Here is a 17,137-nt window from a genome sequence, read left to right as displayed (position 1 = left end):
AGTACCTGGGGGAGGGGTGTGGTAAAACAGGTCATGTTATCACGTCAATTTCCTTAGAGATATTAAGGGTGTATAGAAAACCTAAGGGAGTAAACTCTTTAATTATTAGCTGAACGCTTTGACCACATACTATTATATAATTAGTAACGAGAAATCCTGTTTCTCAATCAAAAATTTTAGTTTTTGTCAATTTGTGTTATTATTCAATAAAATAATTCATGTTAAGTATGTTGGGGGGGGGGGGGGGGGGATGGATGTAGTGGTCATTTTTATGAATGTAAAGACAAAAGCCATGTACTTGTATGTCAACTTAGTAAGTATTTTAATGAGAGAATTGATATAGTAAGTACTTTATCATGGGAGAGTGTATATGGACTTCATGACATTATCATTCTTATCTTATACAATTTCGTTGTAGTCTGGAATGTATATATTTGACCTAATTCTATAATTCAAGGTACTACTGCTTCCCCATTATGTGCTAGTTACCAGTTCAGATGTAATAATGGCCAATGTATACAGAAACATCAAAAGTGTAATGGTTATGCTGACTGTTTTGACTCAAGTGATGAAATTAATTGTCGTAAGTAGAAATATATATCATACTTGTTAAAAAAAACTCTGATTAAGGAAATTCACTGAAACTGACATCATCAAGGCTCTTGATATATTTATATGACAAACTTTACCCATTTTCCTGTATTTGGAGGAATGTTAATAGTGTGAAACTGAAAAACTTAAAAACAATCAAGAGAGGATCTACAAATAAGTCATAAATGAACAAAATTGTATGTCAACATTCATGAAATTGTTAGTGAACTTGTTAAAGATGAAGAAAGGCAACAGTAGTATACCGCTGTTTGAAATTCATAAATAGATAGAGAAAAAACAAATCTAGGTTATAATTCCGGGTTGTTATAGGAGTTTTTGCCTATATAAGATGATTTTAACTTTCTTTTTTATTTTTTTTTAACTATGGTAGATACTACACAAATTATCATTTATAGGACAAAATCTTCAAATAAGTTATTACATGTTAGAAATTGTCATTTGGCTACTTAAAGTTGATGACACTGGAAAAAAAACCTTTTACTCATGTTTTTGTGGATAAATCACTAGTAGATAAAAAGAAAAAAGTAAACAGCAAATCAATTGTACTCTTTTTTTGAGTAATTACATTTTACCAATTTGTTGTGTTTTTGTTAGACTGTTAGTAGATATCAAAAAGCATCAATTTGTTCAAAAATGCAATGCGAGTGAAACTGGCTCTTTGGAACTACTAGTCCTTATAAGAAGCTCTCAGTAAAAGGAAAAGAAGCTGGCATTATACTTTAACTTAATGCTTTTTATTGTCGAGCCTTCGACTTTAGTCGAAAAAGCGAGACTAAGCGATCCTACATTCCGTCGGCGTCGGCGGCGTCCACAAATATTCACTCTGTGGTTAAAGTTTTTGAAATTTTAATAACTTTCTTAAACTATACTGAATTTCTACCAAACTTGGACAGAAGCTTGTTTATGATCATAAGAAAGTATCCAGAAGTAAATTTTGTAAAAATAAAATTCCAATTTTTCCGTATTTTACTTATAAATGGACTTTGTTTTTTTGCGAGGAAACATTACATTCACTCTGTGGTTAAAGTTTTAAAAATTTTAATAACTTTCATAAACTATCCTTGATTTGTACCAAACTTGGACAGAAGCTTGTTTATGATCATAAGATAGTATCAAGAAGAATATTTTGTAAAAATAAATTTCCACTTTTCCGTATTTTACTTATAAATGGACTTAGTTTTTCTGCGAGGAAACATTACATTCACTCTGTGGTTAAAGTTTTTAAAATTTTAATAACTTTCATAAACTATCCTTGATTTGTACCAAACTTGGACAGAAGCTTGTTTATAATCATAAGATAGTATCAAGAAGAAAATTTTGTAAAAATAAATTTCCACTTTTCCGTATTTTACTTATAAATGGACTTAGTTTTTTTGCCAGAAACAAAACAATCACTCTGTGGTTTAAGTTTTTAAAATTTTTATAATGTTCTTAAACTATCCTGGATTTCTACCAAACTTAGACAGAAGCTTGTTTCTGATCATAAGATATTATTCAGAAGTAAATTTTGTAAAAAAAAAATTCACTTTTTCCGTATTTTATTTATCAATGGACTTAGTTTTTCTTTCAGTTAACATTACATACAGTCTGCAGTTAAAGTTTATACAACATTTATTAGATTCATAAACTATCCTGGATTTTTTACCAAACTTGGAAGCTTCTTTCAATCAAAAGACAGTATCGAGAGGGAAATTTTTATTGATGTTTTTCCTCATTTTGTTGAGTCTGTGATTAACAGCAAAAGTAGACGAGACACTGGGTTCCGTGGAACCCTTACGAATTTTATAGTAATACAGTTTGCCCATTAAACATTTTTAATAAATGTCAGAAATCAGTGTATAGTAAAAAAAGTATTTCTGGTAAAGTGTATGATAAGAATCAAACGTATTAAGGATCAAGTATTTATAATTAATGTTGACCAGTCACAAAAATATACTTACTCTCTAGTGTTTTTGATTTTTTGATAGGAACTCTTGCCAATGACTTTGTTATATTTAATTTTGTTGGTTGTTTAATTTTAGGTACTTGTAGTGAATCTCAGTTTCAGTGTAAAGATAATTCGTGTATTGAATCTAAAGATATATGTGATGATTACCCCGACTGTGAGGGTGGAGAAGATGAACTCAATTGTACAGGTAACCAATTAAATTCATTTCTTAGGGGGACTGAATCAATTTTACAGGTAAACAGTAACATTTGTTTCTATTGGGGACTGAATCAATTTTACAGGTAATCAATAATGTTTGTTTCTACGGGGGACTGAATCAATTTTACAGGTAATCAATAATATTTGTTTCTATGGGGGACTGAATCAATTTTACAGGTAATCAATAATATTTGTATCTACGTGGGACTGAATCAATTTTACAGGTAATCAATAATATTTGTTTCTACGGGGGACTGAATCAATTTTACAGGTGATAAATAATATTTGTTTCTACGGGGGACTGAATCAATTTTACAGGTAATCAATAATATTTGTTTATAAAGGGACTAAATCAAATGTACAGGTAACCAGTTACTTTATAATTGATAAGAGAAAATGCTATTTATCCTCTTGCAAAATTAAAATTCAAAATAAGTAGCAACTAAAATATTCTGATGACATAAACTATTGTGAAAATAAGTATTTAGATTCTTTTTAAGTTGTCTTTATATTGTTATTTACTACTAAAACAAGTCTTATTGTTATTTTCCATTTTGGCATTTTGTCAATTCTAGTTTGTAGTAAAATGAAAAATAATACTTTATTTGAATACAATCTATTCAATAATACCATGGTATAGCAAGAATTATTTTTTATTCAGAGCTTCATTTAAAGGTCAGTGTTAGTATGATTTGAATTATTTGTTTTAGGTTTCGTGTTGTATAATTACTGTATTCATTCTATTTATAGAGAACAAATATTTCAATCATAAAACTAACTTCTTAACCTCTTGGTTTACCAGTAAAACCTTTCCTGTGTATGGTGGCTTACACAAGGCATATTCAGTTACATCACTCAGTAGATATACACTAAAAAGTCAAATCTCTATTCCTCATTTTGTCCTAATTAGGAAATGCAACATGCAGCAATAACCAGTTTAAATGTTTCTTTTTTTAGGGCATGCAACATGCTCCAGTTTCCAGTTCAGATGTTCGAATGGGGAATGTATTGACAACAAGCTGTTATGTAATGGAGAGAATGATTGTATTGACCACAGTGATGAACAGGTTTTAGAGTGTTCACATGACTCAGGTAAATATGCAGGTCAGGTATCCCTGTCTAAGATTAATTACAGGTACTTAAGATTCATTATTATTCTTTGAATACCGATTTTTGTGGGTTTTGTGGGTACAGGTGAACCACGAATTCAAATGTTCATCAAATAAAATATTTTGAATAGGCTTTTTATACAGAGATTGGTAAAACCATGTATATGCAAGTTTTCAGCAATTCATAATACATCGATACTTATTAAATAAAAGAATCCTCTGTAGTTGAATTAGGTAAATACAGAGGTCAGGTATTCATGTCTAAGATGAATTGACAGGTAGTTGATACCATTACTTTTGAGGTGATTTACCTATGTACCCTATCTCAGGTACAAAAAAACAGATTATGTACACTTTCATTAAGATAATTAAAAAAAAAACCAGTTACACCTAAATATACCTAAGAATGATATTGAAATCACGTTTCTGAAAATAAATTACAGGACAATGTATGAAATATATGGGTAAATATACACAAAGCAAAATGCATGAAATAATGCAGAACAATCGGGACTTTTACTCATTCCTAAAGTTACTTGCAGTTTCTGTAATACAGAAGATTTTGGTAACCATCAAATATAACTACTTGCTCATGGAATATAATCAATTGATGATTTGTTCTTATTGAAAGTTGATTTTGTTTTTCATTTAAGAATTGAATGCTTCTTTTTGTAATTATATTGGGGTGTAAAATTGTTGACCGGAGCACATTTTGTCTGTGCTTCTTTCTAAAAAATGTGTGCACGATCAACACCTTTACACCCAAAAAAAAACCAGAAGATTCTTTTTTTTTACATTTTTATCCTAAAAAGATCATGAAAAAAAGTTATTATCAAGTTTTTCTGTTACCTGTGCGCTTTTTTTTGTAAAAGCATGTGTTATCATGAATGCAACATTTCATTTTGATATGAAGGTTAATTTTTGAAAGACAGGCCATTGTTAACCAATCAAACTAAGGGATTCTTCAAATGAAAACTAAAGAAAAAAATATTTTTGGTTTGTAACATTGCCATCATACTGTAAACTTTCACAGTGAGAGCTCAAAGTTCAGGAAATTTATAATACTGTAAAACCCAAGTTGTTGTAATGTATTTTCAGGCAACACGACAACAGCCTGTGACCCAGTTAAATACTACCAGTGTAAATACAGCAGTACATGTGTTCATTGGCTGAATGTATGTGATGGGTCATACAATTGTCCAAACAATGATGATGAATACCACTGTGGAAATCGTAAGTCATTAGCTATACCTCAAAGCTATCTAGTTTAAATGGTCCCAAAATATGCTTATCCCTGCAGAAAAAAACCTGAGTATTCCTTCACCCTGAATAATACATCATTTTTCTGGTCCCCTAGGGTGTCGAATAACACAGGTTACACTGTATATGAAGATATTGGCAGTTATAAATTATACCCATATTATAATGAATACAGAGCATCACGTGAAAGAATTGTTTCAATTCTACTGGGAAAAGCTATCTTCTTCTACTTTCAAAGAAGACTTTCGATTAAATTCAAAACAATATTGATAGTCAGTTCAAATATTCAAAGTACAAACATAAGCTGGTGAGAGACATAGGTACTACACATAAATACTGTAAATTCAGATATTTGCGATGTTTTTTTTATTGCGAAAAATGCAACATAGTTATAATTGCAATGATTTAAACTTCCATTTTGAAATTTATTATATGAAATAAACAGAATTATTCTCAATATCTCAAAAATTAAAATCACATTTTAGTCTAAAATGCCAAAATCCCAATAATGAATGCATGCAATAATTTCTGAATTTACAGTATACATTACTCACACAAGACAATACATGCACAATACTGTAAAAAACAAGCATTTTAAAGAGATCACAAGTAATACCTATAACACATATTTAGAGTAGAACATACCGACAGAAAATTGACAGACATGGAAGTATACCTACCACTGTGTGAGTGGGTGTATCATAGATATACATGTATCATAATAATCTGGTACATTTATCACAAACAATGGGATGCCATTTTTTCATATATATGAACATGAGGTTTGTTCAACAAATTTATTGAAATAAAATTCACTTTAAACCAATTTAATTTTTTGTCGAGGAAACTTTTATGAAAATATAAATAAATATTTTTTCTCTGTAAATACGAATATTTTTAGAAGGGACAGAAATTATTTGATATGTGTGCATGAATCACATTTATACAAATTAATTAAATAAAGAGTAATTGATTTTATCTAACGTGTTGATTTTCAGGGTCCATTGCACCACAGGTTAGATTGATACTGGCCACAGGACATAATTTGACTATAAGCTGGGCTGCAGACAAGACAAGACCTGGATCCACTTATATTGTATCTTATATGTAAGTTCAAAACATTACCAATTGTCATCACTTTTCAACCTATCTGAAACCAGAATTTTATGAAAATTTGTAGATAATAAGGACATACTATGTAATATTGTAATGATTTGGCCAAGCGAAATTCCTTGGAAGACATGTGTATTTTCATGTCGAGCACCTGTTATCGGCTATGATTCGATGTTTGGCTATTTTAAAGTTTGACACCGGTTCTCACCTTTTTAATTCAATTCATTATGTTTTCAGTGTTCTATGTAATCCGTTTTCCAAGTATAAAACCATTTTTATTGTTGTATAAACGAGATAACTTTTGTAGTAAACTTTCACTTTCACTTCAGTCGCCATTTCCGGCACAATGATTTTTGTGTATTGATTATGCAAATAAGGTGATCTGTGTGTAACCTCAGTGAACTTTATGTACCACTAGCGTAAAACAATGTATGAATACTATAGCGGCTGTAGATTGATTATTCCAGGATTATTGTATTAAAACGATATTGTTTGTGATTGTAAATGATACTAAGATGATTTTTCTGTTCCGTAAACATGTTGTTTACGTTTTTATGTACTTAATTCTAGCAATCGGGGATTATTTTCGTTCTTGTCAGGCCCGTTCACAGTTCCCCGTTCGTTTCCCCGTTAAGAACCGTTCGTTACCCCGATAGCTTCGTCGGGTATATAAAGCTTGCACCTGTTTGTCAGGGGCTCTTCCTACTTTGTCAGACCTACGGATATGTTGCCAGATTTTCGGTCAGTTGATAGCTGAAGTTTATCATATTTCTATCATGATTTTCATGTAGTTTAAGCAGTTTTACTGCAGTTTAGAACATTTTGGACGTTTTCTGTTCATTATAAGTCTTTGTATTCTAAGACTTAGATCAGAATCAAAAATGGATTTAATATAATTGTACACGTACATGTACATATAAATAGCTGGTCTATTTATTCAGGCTAGATTTTATTTGCTAACCTGTTTCTTTAAGGTAAAAGGATTAAAGTTACATGCCTTCCCCATTCCCACTCCCATTTTGTTAAGGACATTTTGTTAAGTATCCTGTTTGCTGAGTTTTCCAGCATTCAGAGAGAATATTTGTAAATCCTGAATATTTGTTAGGTTAGGAATTGTAAGAAGCTAGAATAATTAGATTTCTCTTAAATAATCTCAATCTCAGCGATTGAAGTTGTCTTCCTGTGCTTACTCCAGGAGGCTGAAGTCATAGTATTAAATATAACAAGTTAAGGTTATTTGTAATATATAATTTATTAGAAGATAGCATAGATATAATATATGTTAATGTTATAGCATATTTAATAGTTTATTGAACACTGTAGCAAATAATTTAGATAGAAACTGTGTAATATTGTTTACTGAACAATCTGTGAATTTACTGATAAAACATCTTAATGCTCACATTTATCTTACTTTTCCTTGCTGAAAACACATAATACGCCATTGTTGTCCAACTGGTCTCTGGTTGTTGTCCTTAGACTGTCTCATGAGAGAATAGATCTTCTTGTTAGACTGAGACAAGAGACTATTCGATTGTCAGATAGATAATATTCATTTGTGGAATAGTCTGATGGTACTGTCCTGGAAGTTTCCACTTCTTGAGTGTTAGTTTATATGCGATTCCAGGTTATAGAGGTGCAGCCTCTATTTTACAGTGTAATGCTGTTCTATAAACTACACGATAGAAAGTGCGTTTAGATACACAGACTATTACGTATTTAAATATTCTTTACCCCTATTATTCTCGCTATTTGAGTTTCTTGTTAAATATAAAGTAAAGTTAATGTGTCAGACGTATTTTAACCCTGTTGGTCTAGTAATATAAAGTACACCCGCGTTTAAACCATTCTCTGTTTTGTTTTAGACTAGTTATTCTAGTCTATTGAGGTTCCCTGTGTACCTGTAAACACAGGTGGTGGCAGCAAAGTAAAAGACACCCGTTTGGCCAGTTATTACATTGGTGGCAGCGGTGGGATACTCAACAGTTACCCGAGTATCCAGTGATACGAACCCATACCTAGAAATAGTAATACGAATAAACAGAGATGGTGAAAACAAGATCAACCAGAGACCACAGTGGTGAAGACACCTACGACACGGAGATAAATACTGAATACAGTGAAGATTTTGAGTCATCTGATGAGTGTATAGAAGATACCACAGTCATTCAAAGACCAACCACAAGCCAGAGTGCTCCTATGCTGAATCTGAGGAAGAAAACGAGAGCAGCCAGAAATCTGAGGTTGCAGTCCACAACACATAGAGAAGCTAGACCACCCTCCCCTACCCTACACGGTGTACCGGAGAGCCCAGACCGATCCAAGAGAACTGAAAGTATGGAGCTCCTGGAAGGCCTCACCAGTGTCATGAGAGGTATGATGACAGAAAACATGCAGGTCATGAGAAACATGACTGAAACAATAATTTCTAGTTTGCAGGGTCAAGCAGGATTCCCAGTAAGGCAACTGACGAGGAAGAGCCACAGAGACAGGTCCTCTTTCCCATCAGCTATAAAATCCACAAAAAGAAGTAATCGAAACCAACATATTAGTCCGTCCAGTAGTAGTTCTAGCGACCGTGACTCCGAGTCCAGCGGTGATGAAGATAGGAGCCCCAGGGTCTCCAAAAGTAAACAACAGAATAGTAACAGATTACCCATTTTTACAGGAAAAGAAAAGTGGAAGGTTTGGTTCAACAGGTTTGAAGCTGTTGCCAACCTGTTCAGCTGGTCCAAGAAAGAGAAGTTGGCCGAATTATTACCTAGATTGCAGGGGACAGCCGGTGACTTTGTCTACGACCAGTTGTCTAGCAAAGTTACCCAATCCTACAGAAGACTGGTTAAAGAATTAGAAAATAGATTTGGAGAGATAGATACAACCAAAATTTATATTTCTAGGTTCTATGGTAGACGGCAGCATAATGATGAGTCAGTACAGAATTTTGCTGCTGAATTGAAAATGCTTTATGACAAAGGTTACCCCCACAGAGACAAAAGGACCAGACAGGAAGACTTACTAAGGACTTTCCTTTTAGGGCTTCTAGATGAGAATGCCAGGATACATGTGGAACTGAATAAAGAGCCCAGCTCCATAGAAGAAGCCGTGTATTTTACTGTACACTACCAAGAAACTTGTCGCTACCCTAATGAAGACTTTAATTTCTCCAAAGGTTTCAACCAGGTTAACCGAAAGCCCATTCGACAGATCCAGCAGCAAGATTTTGTACAGAGGCAATTTGATTCCAGGCCTCTGATAGACAAGAGATGTTATAATTGTGATCAAGTTGGTCATTTTGCCAGGCAATGTCCCCTGCCCAGGAGATTTAGGGATGCCCCTAACCAAAATGGAAACGACAGACCAGTGTCTGTTAACCAGAATTTACCTGCTCCTTTCCAGCCAAGGCCAAGAAATAATAATTTTGGACCTGATACCCGTTTGAATCCGAATGCCCCTGATTTTGTGAATGATCCAGACCCTTTAAACTGAAGACGGTCAATTCTATGTGCCGAGAAGAGACCCATGATGAACATAAAAATGGCCAGAATATTTATTTTGTTGATGTTAATGAATCAAGTGAGATTTCTTTTGTTAATGAAGGACTCAAGAAACCCCAAAGTAAAATGTTTGATGATCATAATGTATTGACGCATCAAGTTGAGAAATGTATGGCAGAAACCCAGCCTGAAATGGCCCAAATTGAAGTATTGGACCATATCCCTAGTATTAAAGTTGAGAGATGTATGGCAGAGACCCAGCCTGAAATGGACCATATTAAAGTATTGGACCATATCCGTAGTATTAAAGTTGAGAATTGTACGGCAGAGACCCAGCCTAAAATGGACCATATTGAAGTATTGGACCATACCCCTAGTACCATATCCCATGATTTTGTGGAGGATAAACAGTTTATTTTAGTGGAGTTAGGTCCACCAATAGAGTTAGAAAGTACAGCTGAGATTATTAATACAGCAGAACCAAGTATTGAGATCAAAGAGGAGATAATTTTGCCTCGAGACCTTGAAAATGATAATATTGTTGAAATTTTTGAAGATTCTGAAATGCAGAGTTTATTCAGAACAGAAGAACCTATATGTAAACCAGTTTTTAAGATTGAAAAGAAGTCCAGACAGGATGGAATTTATATAGATGGGATAATAAATGATGTACCCACTATTTTTACAGTGGATACTGGAGCTGCTAGGACCGTTCTATCTGAAGAGTTATATTTAAGGATACCTGAAGAAGTCAGACCACCTTTGGTGCAGTCGCACTCGCTTATTGGAGCTGCTGGAAACCCACTCAGGGAGTTGGGAACAGCTGATTTTGGAGTGAGACTTGGAAATTTTAGTTTTAATATGGAGCTAGTGGTAGCGCATATTGCGGACAGCGTTTTGCTAGGATTAGATATCCTTGCAATGGGCAAAATGGGTCCTGCTGAAATAAGGTTGGCTGATCAAATTTTATATTGGAATGAACAGTATATTCCATTTAAATTTGCTGGTGAATTTAGTAGAGTTAGAAAGGTTGTAGCAGCTGACAGTACAGTTGTACCAGGATACAGTGAGCTTATCTTGTCAGCATATATAGAGAAAACAGATTTAGACGGTTGGTTGTCTCATCAAGAATTTTTGATAGAACCTTCTGCTGATTTTATGGAGAAGTCATCCCTTATAATTACTACCTGTTTAGTTGATCTTGCTGGTCGTGTGATGAGTAAAATTACACTTGTAAACCCTTTTATGAAGGAGATGACCATACATCAAAACACGCTTATTGGTACTGCACGTTTAATGGAATTTGAAGTTATACATTTGGTGAATGTCAAAGATAACACTAAGTATGAAACTTCCACAAACTTGAGTGTTCGACGATTATCTTCACTAGATCAGCATAAAGATACCATGTCTGTTTCCAAGATTCCAGCATTTAGTGAATCAGTAACTAGGATGAGGCCTGAGCCTGAACCTCCTCCATTAGCAGATTAGCCTTTTAGTTTTGCTGTCGGCTTACCATTCACCTCTGAAATTGTCCGCTGTAACTTCTATTTACTACTAGATTTTGTCCTGCTGGCACTTTCTGATGATGAGAACTTGATTTGATACTTCAATTACTTGGAGTTAGTTGGACAGTATCTCAACATAAACCTCATGCTGACCTATTTTTCCAGTCAATACCTATAGACGTCCCTGTTTCCCGCTGATGTAGAATTCCTTCCCCAGGAGAACTGTATCGTACAGAAAAGCGAAGCCCAGCTTACGAAGACCCCTACAGAAGAAGAAAAGAAGATATATTATAATTTTTCAATGTATTGTTTGTTATAAATATTTTTATGTTTTTCAATTACTTAAGTAATTGTTATGGTACTGTTACTGAGATTGTCCAGTATTAATAGTTGCCATTTTTAGTGCTAGCAATAATCTAACACTAGTTAGCTTGTATTTTAGGTATTTAGCTTTTAAACAATTTTTATGAGGTATAAGGAATCCTTGACCTTATACCTTAAGTCCAGTATGGTAGTCAGTAAATTTATGTTTGTTGGTTAATTTTTGAAATGTTTTGTAGGATTATACATTCTAAAAATGTAAATCCTCAAATTGGTAAATTTTTGAATTAATATTGATATTGTTATAGATGTTGATAGTGACATGAAGGTGAAGTTATATTTTAACAAGTTGTATCTTGTAATTTTGATTGTACTTTGCCAAAGTACTCTTCTAGAGATTAAATGTATATGTGTGTAAATGCTGTTGCTTACAATTAATTAAGTAACTTGTTTATTGTTAAATAATTCTAGTTAACCATGTCAACAATGGTCAAGGTTGAAGTTTTAAAGTTTAAAGTTTGTTATTGTTGAAATTATATTTTCATTATAATATGAGCATAATGATTCACGATAGTTTTGTGTTTTCGTGAGGACACTGAAAACTAAAGTGGGGAGCCAATGTAATGATTTGGCCAAGCGAAATTCCTTGGAAGACATGTGTATTTTCATGTCGAGCACCTGTTATCGGCTATGATTCGATGTTTGGCTATTTTAAAGTTTGACACCGGTTCTCACCTTTTTAATTCAATTCATTATGTTTTCAGTGTTCTATGTAATCCGTTTTCCAAGTATAAAACCATTTTTATTGTTGTATAAACGAGATAACTTTTGTAGTAAACTTTCACTTTCACTTCAGTCGCCATTTCCGGCACAATGATTTTTGTGTATTGATTATGCAAATAAGGTGATCTGTGTGTAACCTCAGTGAACTTTATGTACCACTAGCGTAAAACAATGTATGAATACTATAGCGGCTGTAGATTGATTATTCCAGGATTATTGTATTAAAACGATATTGTTTGTGATTGTAAATGATACTAAGATGATTTTTCTGTTCCGTAAACATGTTGTTTACGTTTTTATGTACTTAATTCTAGCAATCGGGGATTATTTTCGTTCTTGTCAGGCCCGTTCACAGTTCCCCGTTCGTTTCCCCGTTAAGAACCGTTCGTTACCCCGATAGCTTCGTCGGGTATATAAAGCTTGCACCTGTTTGTCAGGGGCTCTTCCTACTTTGTCAGACCTACGGATATGTTGCCAGATTTTCGGTCAGTTGATAGCTGAAGTTTATCATATTTCTATCATGATTTTCATGTAGTTTAAGCAGTTTTACTGCAGTTTAGAACATTTTGGACGTTTTCTGTTCATTATAAGTCTTTGTATTCTAAGACTTAGATCAGAATCAAAAATGGATTTAATATAATTGTACACGTACATGTACATATAAATAGCTGGTCTATTTATTCAGGCTAGATTTTATTTGCTAACCTGTTTCTTTAAGGTAAAAGGATTAAAGTTACATGCCTTCCCCATTCCCACTCCCATTTTGTTAAGGACATTTTGTTAAGTATCCTGTTTGCTGAGTTTTCCAGCATTCAGAGAGAATATTTGTAAATCCTGAATATTTGTTAGGTTAGGAATTGTAAGAAGCTAGAATAATTAGATTTCTCTTAAATAATCTCAATCTCAGCGATTGAAGTTGTCTTCCTGTGCTTACTCCAGGAGGCTGAAGTCATAGTATTAAATATAACAAGTTAAGGTTATTTGTAATATATAATTTATTAGAAGATAGCATAGATATAATATATGTTAATGTTATAGCATATTTAATAGTTTATTGAACACTGTAGCAAATAATTTAGATAGAAACTGTGTAATATTGTTTACTGAACAATCTGTGAATTTACTGATAAAACATCTTAATGCTCACATTTATCTTACTTTTCCTTGCTGAAAACACATAATACGCCATTGTTGTCCAACTGGTCTCTGGTTGTTGTCCTTAGACTGTCTCATGAGAGAATAGATCTTCTTGTTAGACTGAGACAAGAGACTATTCGATTGTCAGATAGATAATATTCATTTGTGGAATAGTCTGATGGTACTGTCCTGGAAGTTTCCACTTCTTGAGTGTTAGTTTATATGCGATTCCAGGTTATAGAGGTGCAGCCTCTATTTTACAGTGTAATGCTGTTCTATAAACTACACGATAGAAAGTGCGTTTAGATACACAGACTATTACGTATTTAAATATTCTTTACCCCTATTATTCTCGCTATTTGAGTTTCTTGTTAAATATAAAGTAAAGTTAATGTGTCAGAAGTATTTTAACCCTGTTGGTCTAGTAATATAAAGTACACCCGCGTTTAAACCATTCTCTGTTTTGTTTTAGACTAGTTATTCTAGTCTATTGAGGTTCCCTGTGTACCTGTAAACACAGGTGGTGGCAGCAAAGTAAAAGACACCCGTTTGGCCAGTTATTACAATATTTGCCGCTGAAATCCAATAATAAGGACATACTATGTAATATTTGCCACTAAACTCCAACATATCATCATCTCCTATCTGATATTTTGCAGTGGTTGAAACTATATAATAAATAATGATATTTACTGATTTTTAAAATAGCTCTTATTCGAAACCTCTTTCTGAAATAACCAAGAATATTTTTAAGCCTTTAGTTCAGTGGTTCATCGCTGGTTCCTATCTATCATATTTGTTTGTTGTGAATTGTTTTGTTTTTGTAGATAGTTACTGACTGAGTTTTCATGTCGGGGCTTTTATAGCCAATTAAATCGTATGTGTTTTTCGCATTGAAATTGAGTTGATAGTTTTCTTATTGGCAATCAAACCACATCTCCTTATTTTTATATTAACAAGCAAGCAGTCAATAAAATTATGTGAAAAAAGGAAAAGACTTTATACCTGCTAACAATTTCATTTGTTAAGGGTGAGAAACATTTAAAATTAACATGTCCTCTATTTTTAGGGATCCAAGTGCTTCAACATCAACAAATGTGACAAAATGTGCAAATGCGAATATTTGTAACATAACAGGCTTGAAACCTATGACCAAATATTTTGTTACAGTGTTTGTGGTTAGTGATAAAACCATACAAAGACAACATAAAATATCAAAGTTTTCTACAACTCAAGCAGGTAGGACAAAAAAATTATATGTTATATACTATGGGACTTTACAGGTATTTCAAAAGAAAAGAAATAATATAGAATATTAGTCCATTACACAAAATCAATACATGCACAGCAAAAAAAAAACAACAACAAATGCAAAGGAAACATGCTTTTATTGCTGCTCTTCATCTCAAATGAACATTAAAAATGTGCAGTATTTTTTTTGGAAGAACTACATACTGAACCAATGATACCATCATTTCTGAGACTTTCCTTCTGACAAAAAAAAAACAACATGTTAATGGGAACTTAAAATTTTTCCTCTAATAGAAAACTATGCATTTTTTTTCTAATTTTAAACAGCATTTTCTTGATTCAGACTTATTATATATGCCAGCTGTTTTGTTTTATTTTCAATAAGTATTATGTTATACCAATGTTATTCTATCTGTCCTTGTGTCAACACATGGTACAATGAATGAAATTCACTTTTACCTATTCTCACCTACATTTGACACGACATTAGAATTGACAGAAGAAAGCTCCTTTCATTTTTTTTAATTATATTTTTGCTCTTACATTCCAGAGTGTCATGACCTTTAAACTTAGGGTAATGGCAATTTTTACTAAATCACCCACCACCACCAGTAATCCAAAATTGATTCTTTTAACCTTTACGTTATTGTTGGGATAGATGAAAGGAATCTCCCTTTTTTTTATTTTTAAATATTCCAGTTTGCTACAATGGTTACAAGGCTTTATTTAATTTCAGTACCAGACCCACCATCACATGTTAAAGCCTTTATAGACAGTGAAGACACAACAGATATTAACAGTCCTATCAGTGTTAATTGGACAGCTCCAAGTAATAAAAGTGGTACAATACTTGATTATATAGTAAGTTTTTTTATTTTGTTTTATTTGTATGTTTCAGAGTTAAGTGTGGTTCGCTAAACAATTTATGAAAAAGATGTGGTATGAGTGCCAAGTATACATTTTTGTTGATTGGAAAGCTGAAGCTGGCCTCCATCACAGGGGGGGGAGTTCTCTTCTTATATGAAAGTATAAGCATATGTGCCGCTGGAATGGCTCCCTTTTTTGATACATCAAATATATCAATGGGGTTCAATTTTACTGAGGAAGTATAGCAATAGGTAGTAATTGACCAATTGTGATATATCAACGGGTCATAATTTTTCATATTCACTGAATTTCCCAAATTTTGTCATTAAACTTTCCACATCTTCTGAAATTTATTGACACAAGTTTTGTTATTGATCAAATTTTATTACACTGTCACAATTAATAATCTTTTTCCACTAGAGTATAGATATATGAATGGGTTATGATTTCGCTGTGAAATATATGTATAGGTAGGGATTTCAAAATAATTCAATATATGAATGGGGGGTGTTTAAATCCCAGCTGCACAACTGTACCCAAAATTCCATGTTAAGACCCCCTCAGCCTCCCCCTTCTGCTTTGGCCTCCATGTGGTCGATTAATGGGCTTGGGCTGTATTCTGCTCTTTTGTTAGGTTATTGTCTCTTTGACCCATTCAATTTTTAGCTCACCAAGTGAGCTTATGCCATCACTTGGCGTCCGTCGTCGTCCGTCGTCTGTCGTCGTAAACTATTTCAAGAATCTTCTCCTCTGAAACTACTGGGCCAAATACTTTCAAACTTTAACTGAATGTTCCTTAGGGTATCTAATTTATAAATTGTATCCGAAGTTTTGATCTATCAACAAACATGGTCGCCATTGCTAAAAATAGAACATAGAGGTCAAATGCAGTTTTTGGCTTATAACTCAAAAACCAAAGCATTTAGAGCAAATCTTACAGGGGTAATATTGTTTATCAGGTAAAGATCTATCTGCCCTGAAATTTTCAGATGAATCAGACAACCCGTTGTTGGGTTGCTGCCCCTGAATTGGTAATTTTAAGGAAATTTTGCTGTTTTTGGTTATTATCTTGAATATTATTATAGATAGAGATAAACTGTTAACAGGAATAATGTTCAGCAAAGTAAGATTTACAAATAAGTCAACATGACGGAAATGGTCAGTTGACCCCTTTAGGAGTTATTGCCCTTTATAGTCAATTTTTAACCATTTTTCGTAAATCTTAGTAATCTTTTACAAAAATCTTCTCCTCTGAAACTACTGGGCCAAATACTTCCAAACTTAAATTGAATGTTCCTTAGGGTATCTAGTTTGTAAATTGTATCCGAAGTTATGATCTATCAACAAACATGGTCGCCATTGCTAAAAATAGAACATAGGGGTCAAATGCAGTTTTTGGCTTATAACTCAAAAACCAAAGCATTTAGAGCAAATCTGACGTTGGGTAATATTGTTTATCAGGTCAAGATCTATCTGCCCTGAAATTTTCAGATGAATCAGACAACCTGTTGTTGGGTTGCTGCCCCTGAATTGGTA

General features: G+C 33.2%; 1 protein-coding gene across 2 annotated transcripts in view; it reads left to right on the top strand.

The window, feature by feature from the left end:
• Window positions 1-17,137, top strand: part of LOC139524660 (sortilin-related receptor-like) — an 81,058-nt gene that overhangs the window by 46,439 nt on the left and 17,482 nt on the right. For both annotated transcript variants that reach the window (XM_071319637.1, XM_071319638.1), the window contains 7 exons: window positions 458-583; window positions 2,634-2,747; window positions 3,716-3,850; window positions 4,966-5,100; window positions 6,126-6,234; window positions 14,553-14,722; window positions 15,471-15,595. In XM_071319637.1, coding sequence (XP_071175738.1) covers window positions 458-583; window positions 2,634-2,747; window positions 3,716-3,850; window positions 4,966-5,100; window positions 6,126-6,234; window positions 14,553-14,722; window positions 15,471-15,595 — 914 coding nt within the window. The remainder of the gene's footprint in view (window positions 1-457; window positions 584-2,633; window positions 2,748-3,715; window positions 3,851-4,965; window positions 5,101-6,125; window positions 6,235-14,552; window positions 14,723-15,470; window positions 15,596-17,137) is intronic.

The sequence above is a fragment of the Mytilus edulis genome, chromosome 5 (genome assembly GCF_963676685.1).
Source record: "Mytilus edulis chromosome 5, xbMytEdul2.2, whole genome shotgun sequence".
NCBI lineage: Eukaryota > Metazoa > Mollusca > Bivalvia > Mytilida > Mytilidae > Mytilus > Mytilus edulis.
The sequence above is the reverse complement of the archived record's forward strand: the minus strand, read 5'-3'. Positions and strand labels throughout refer to the sequence as shown.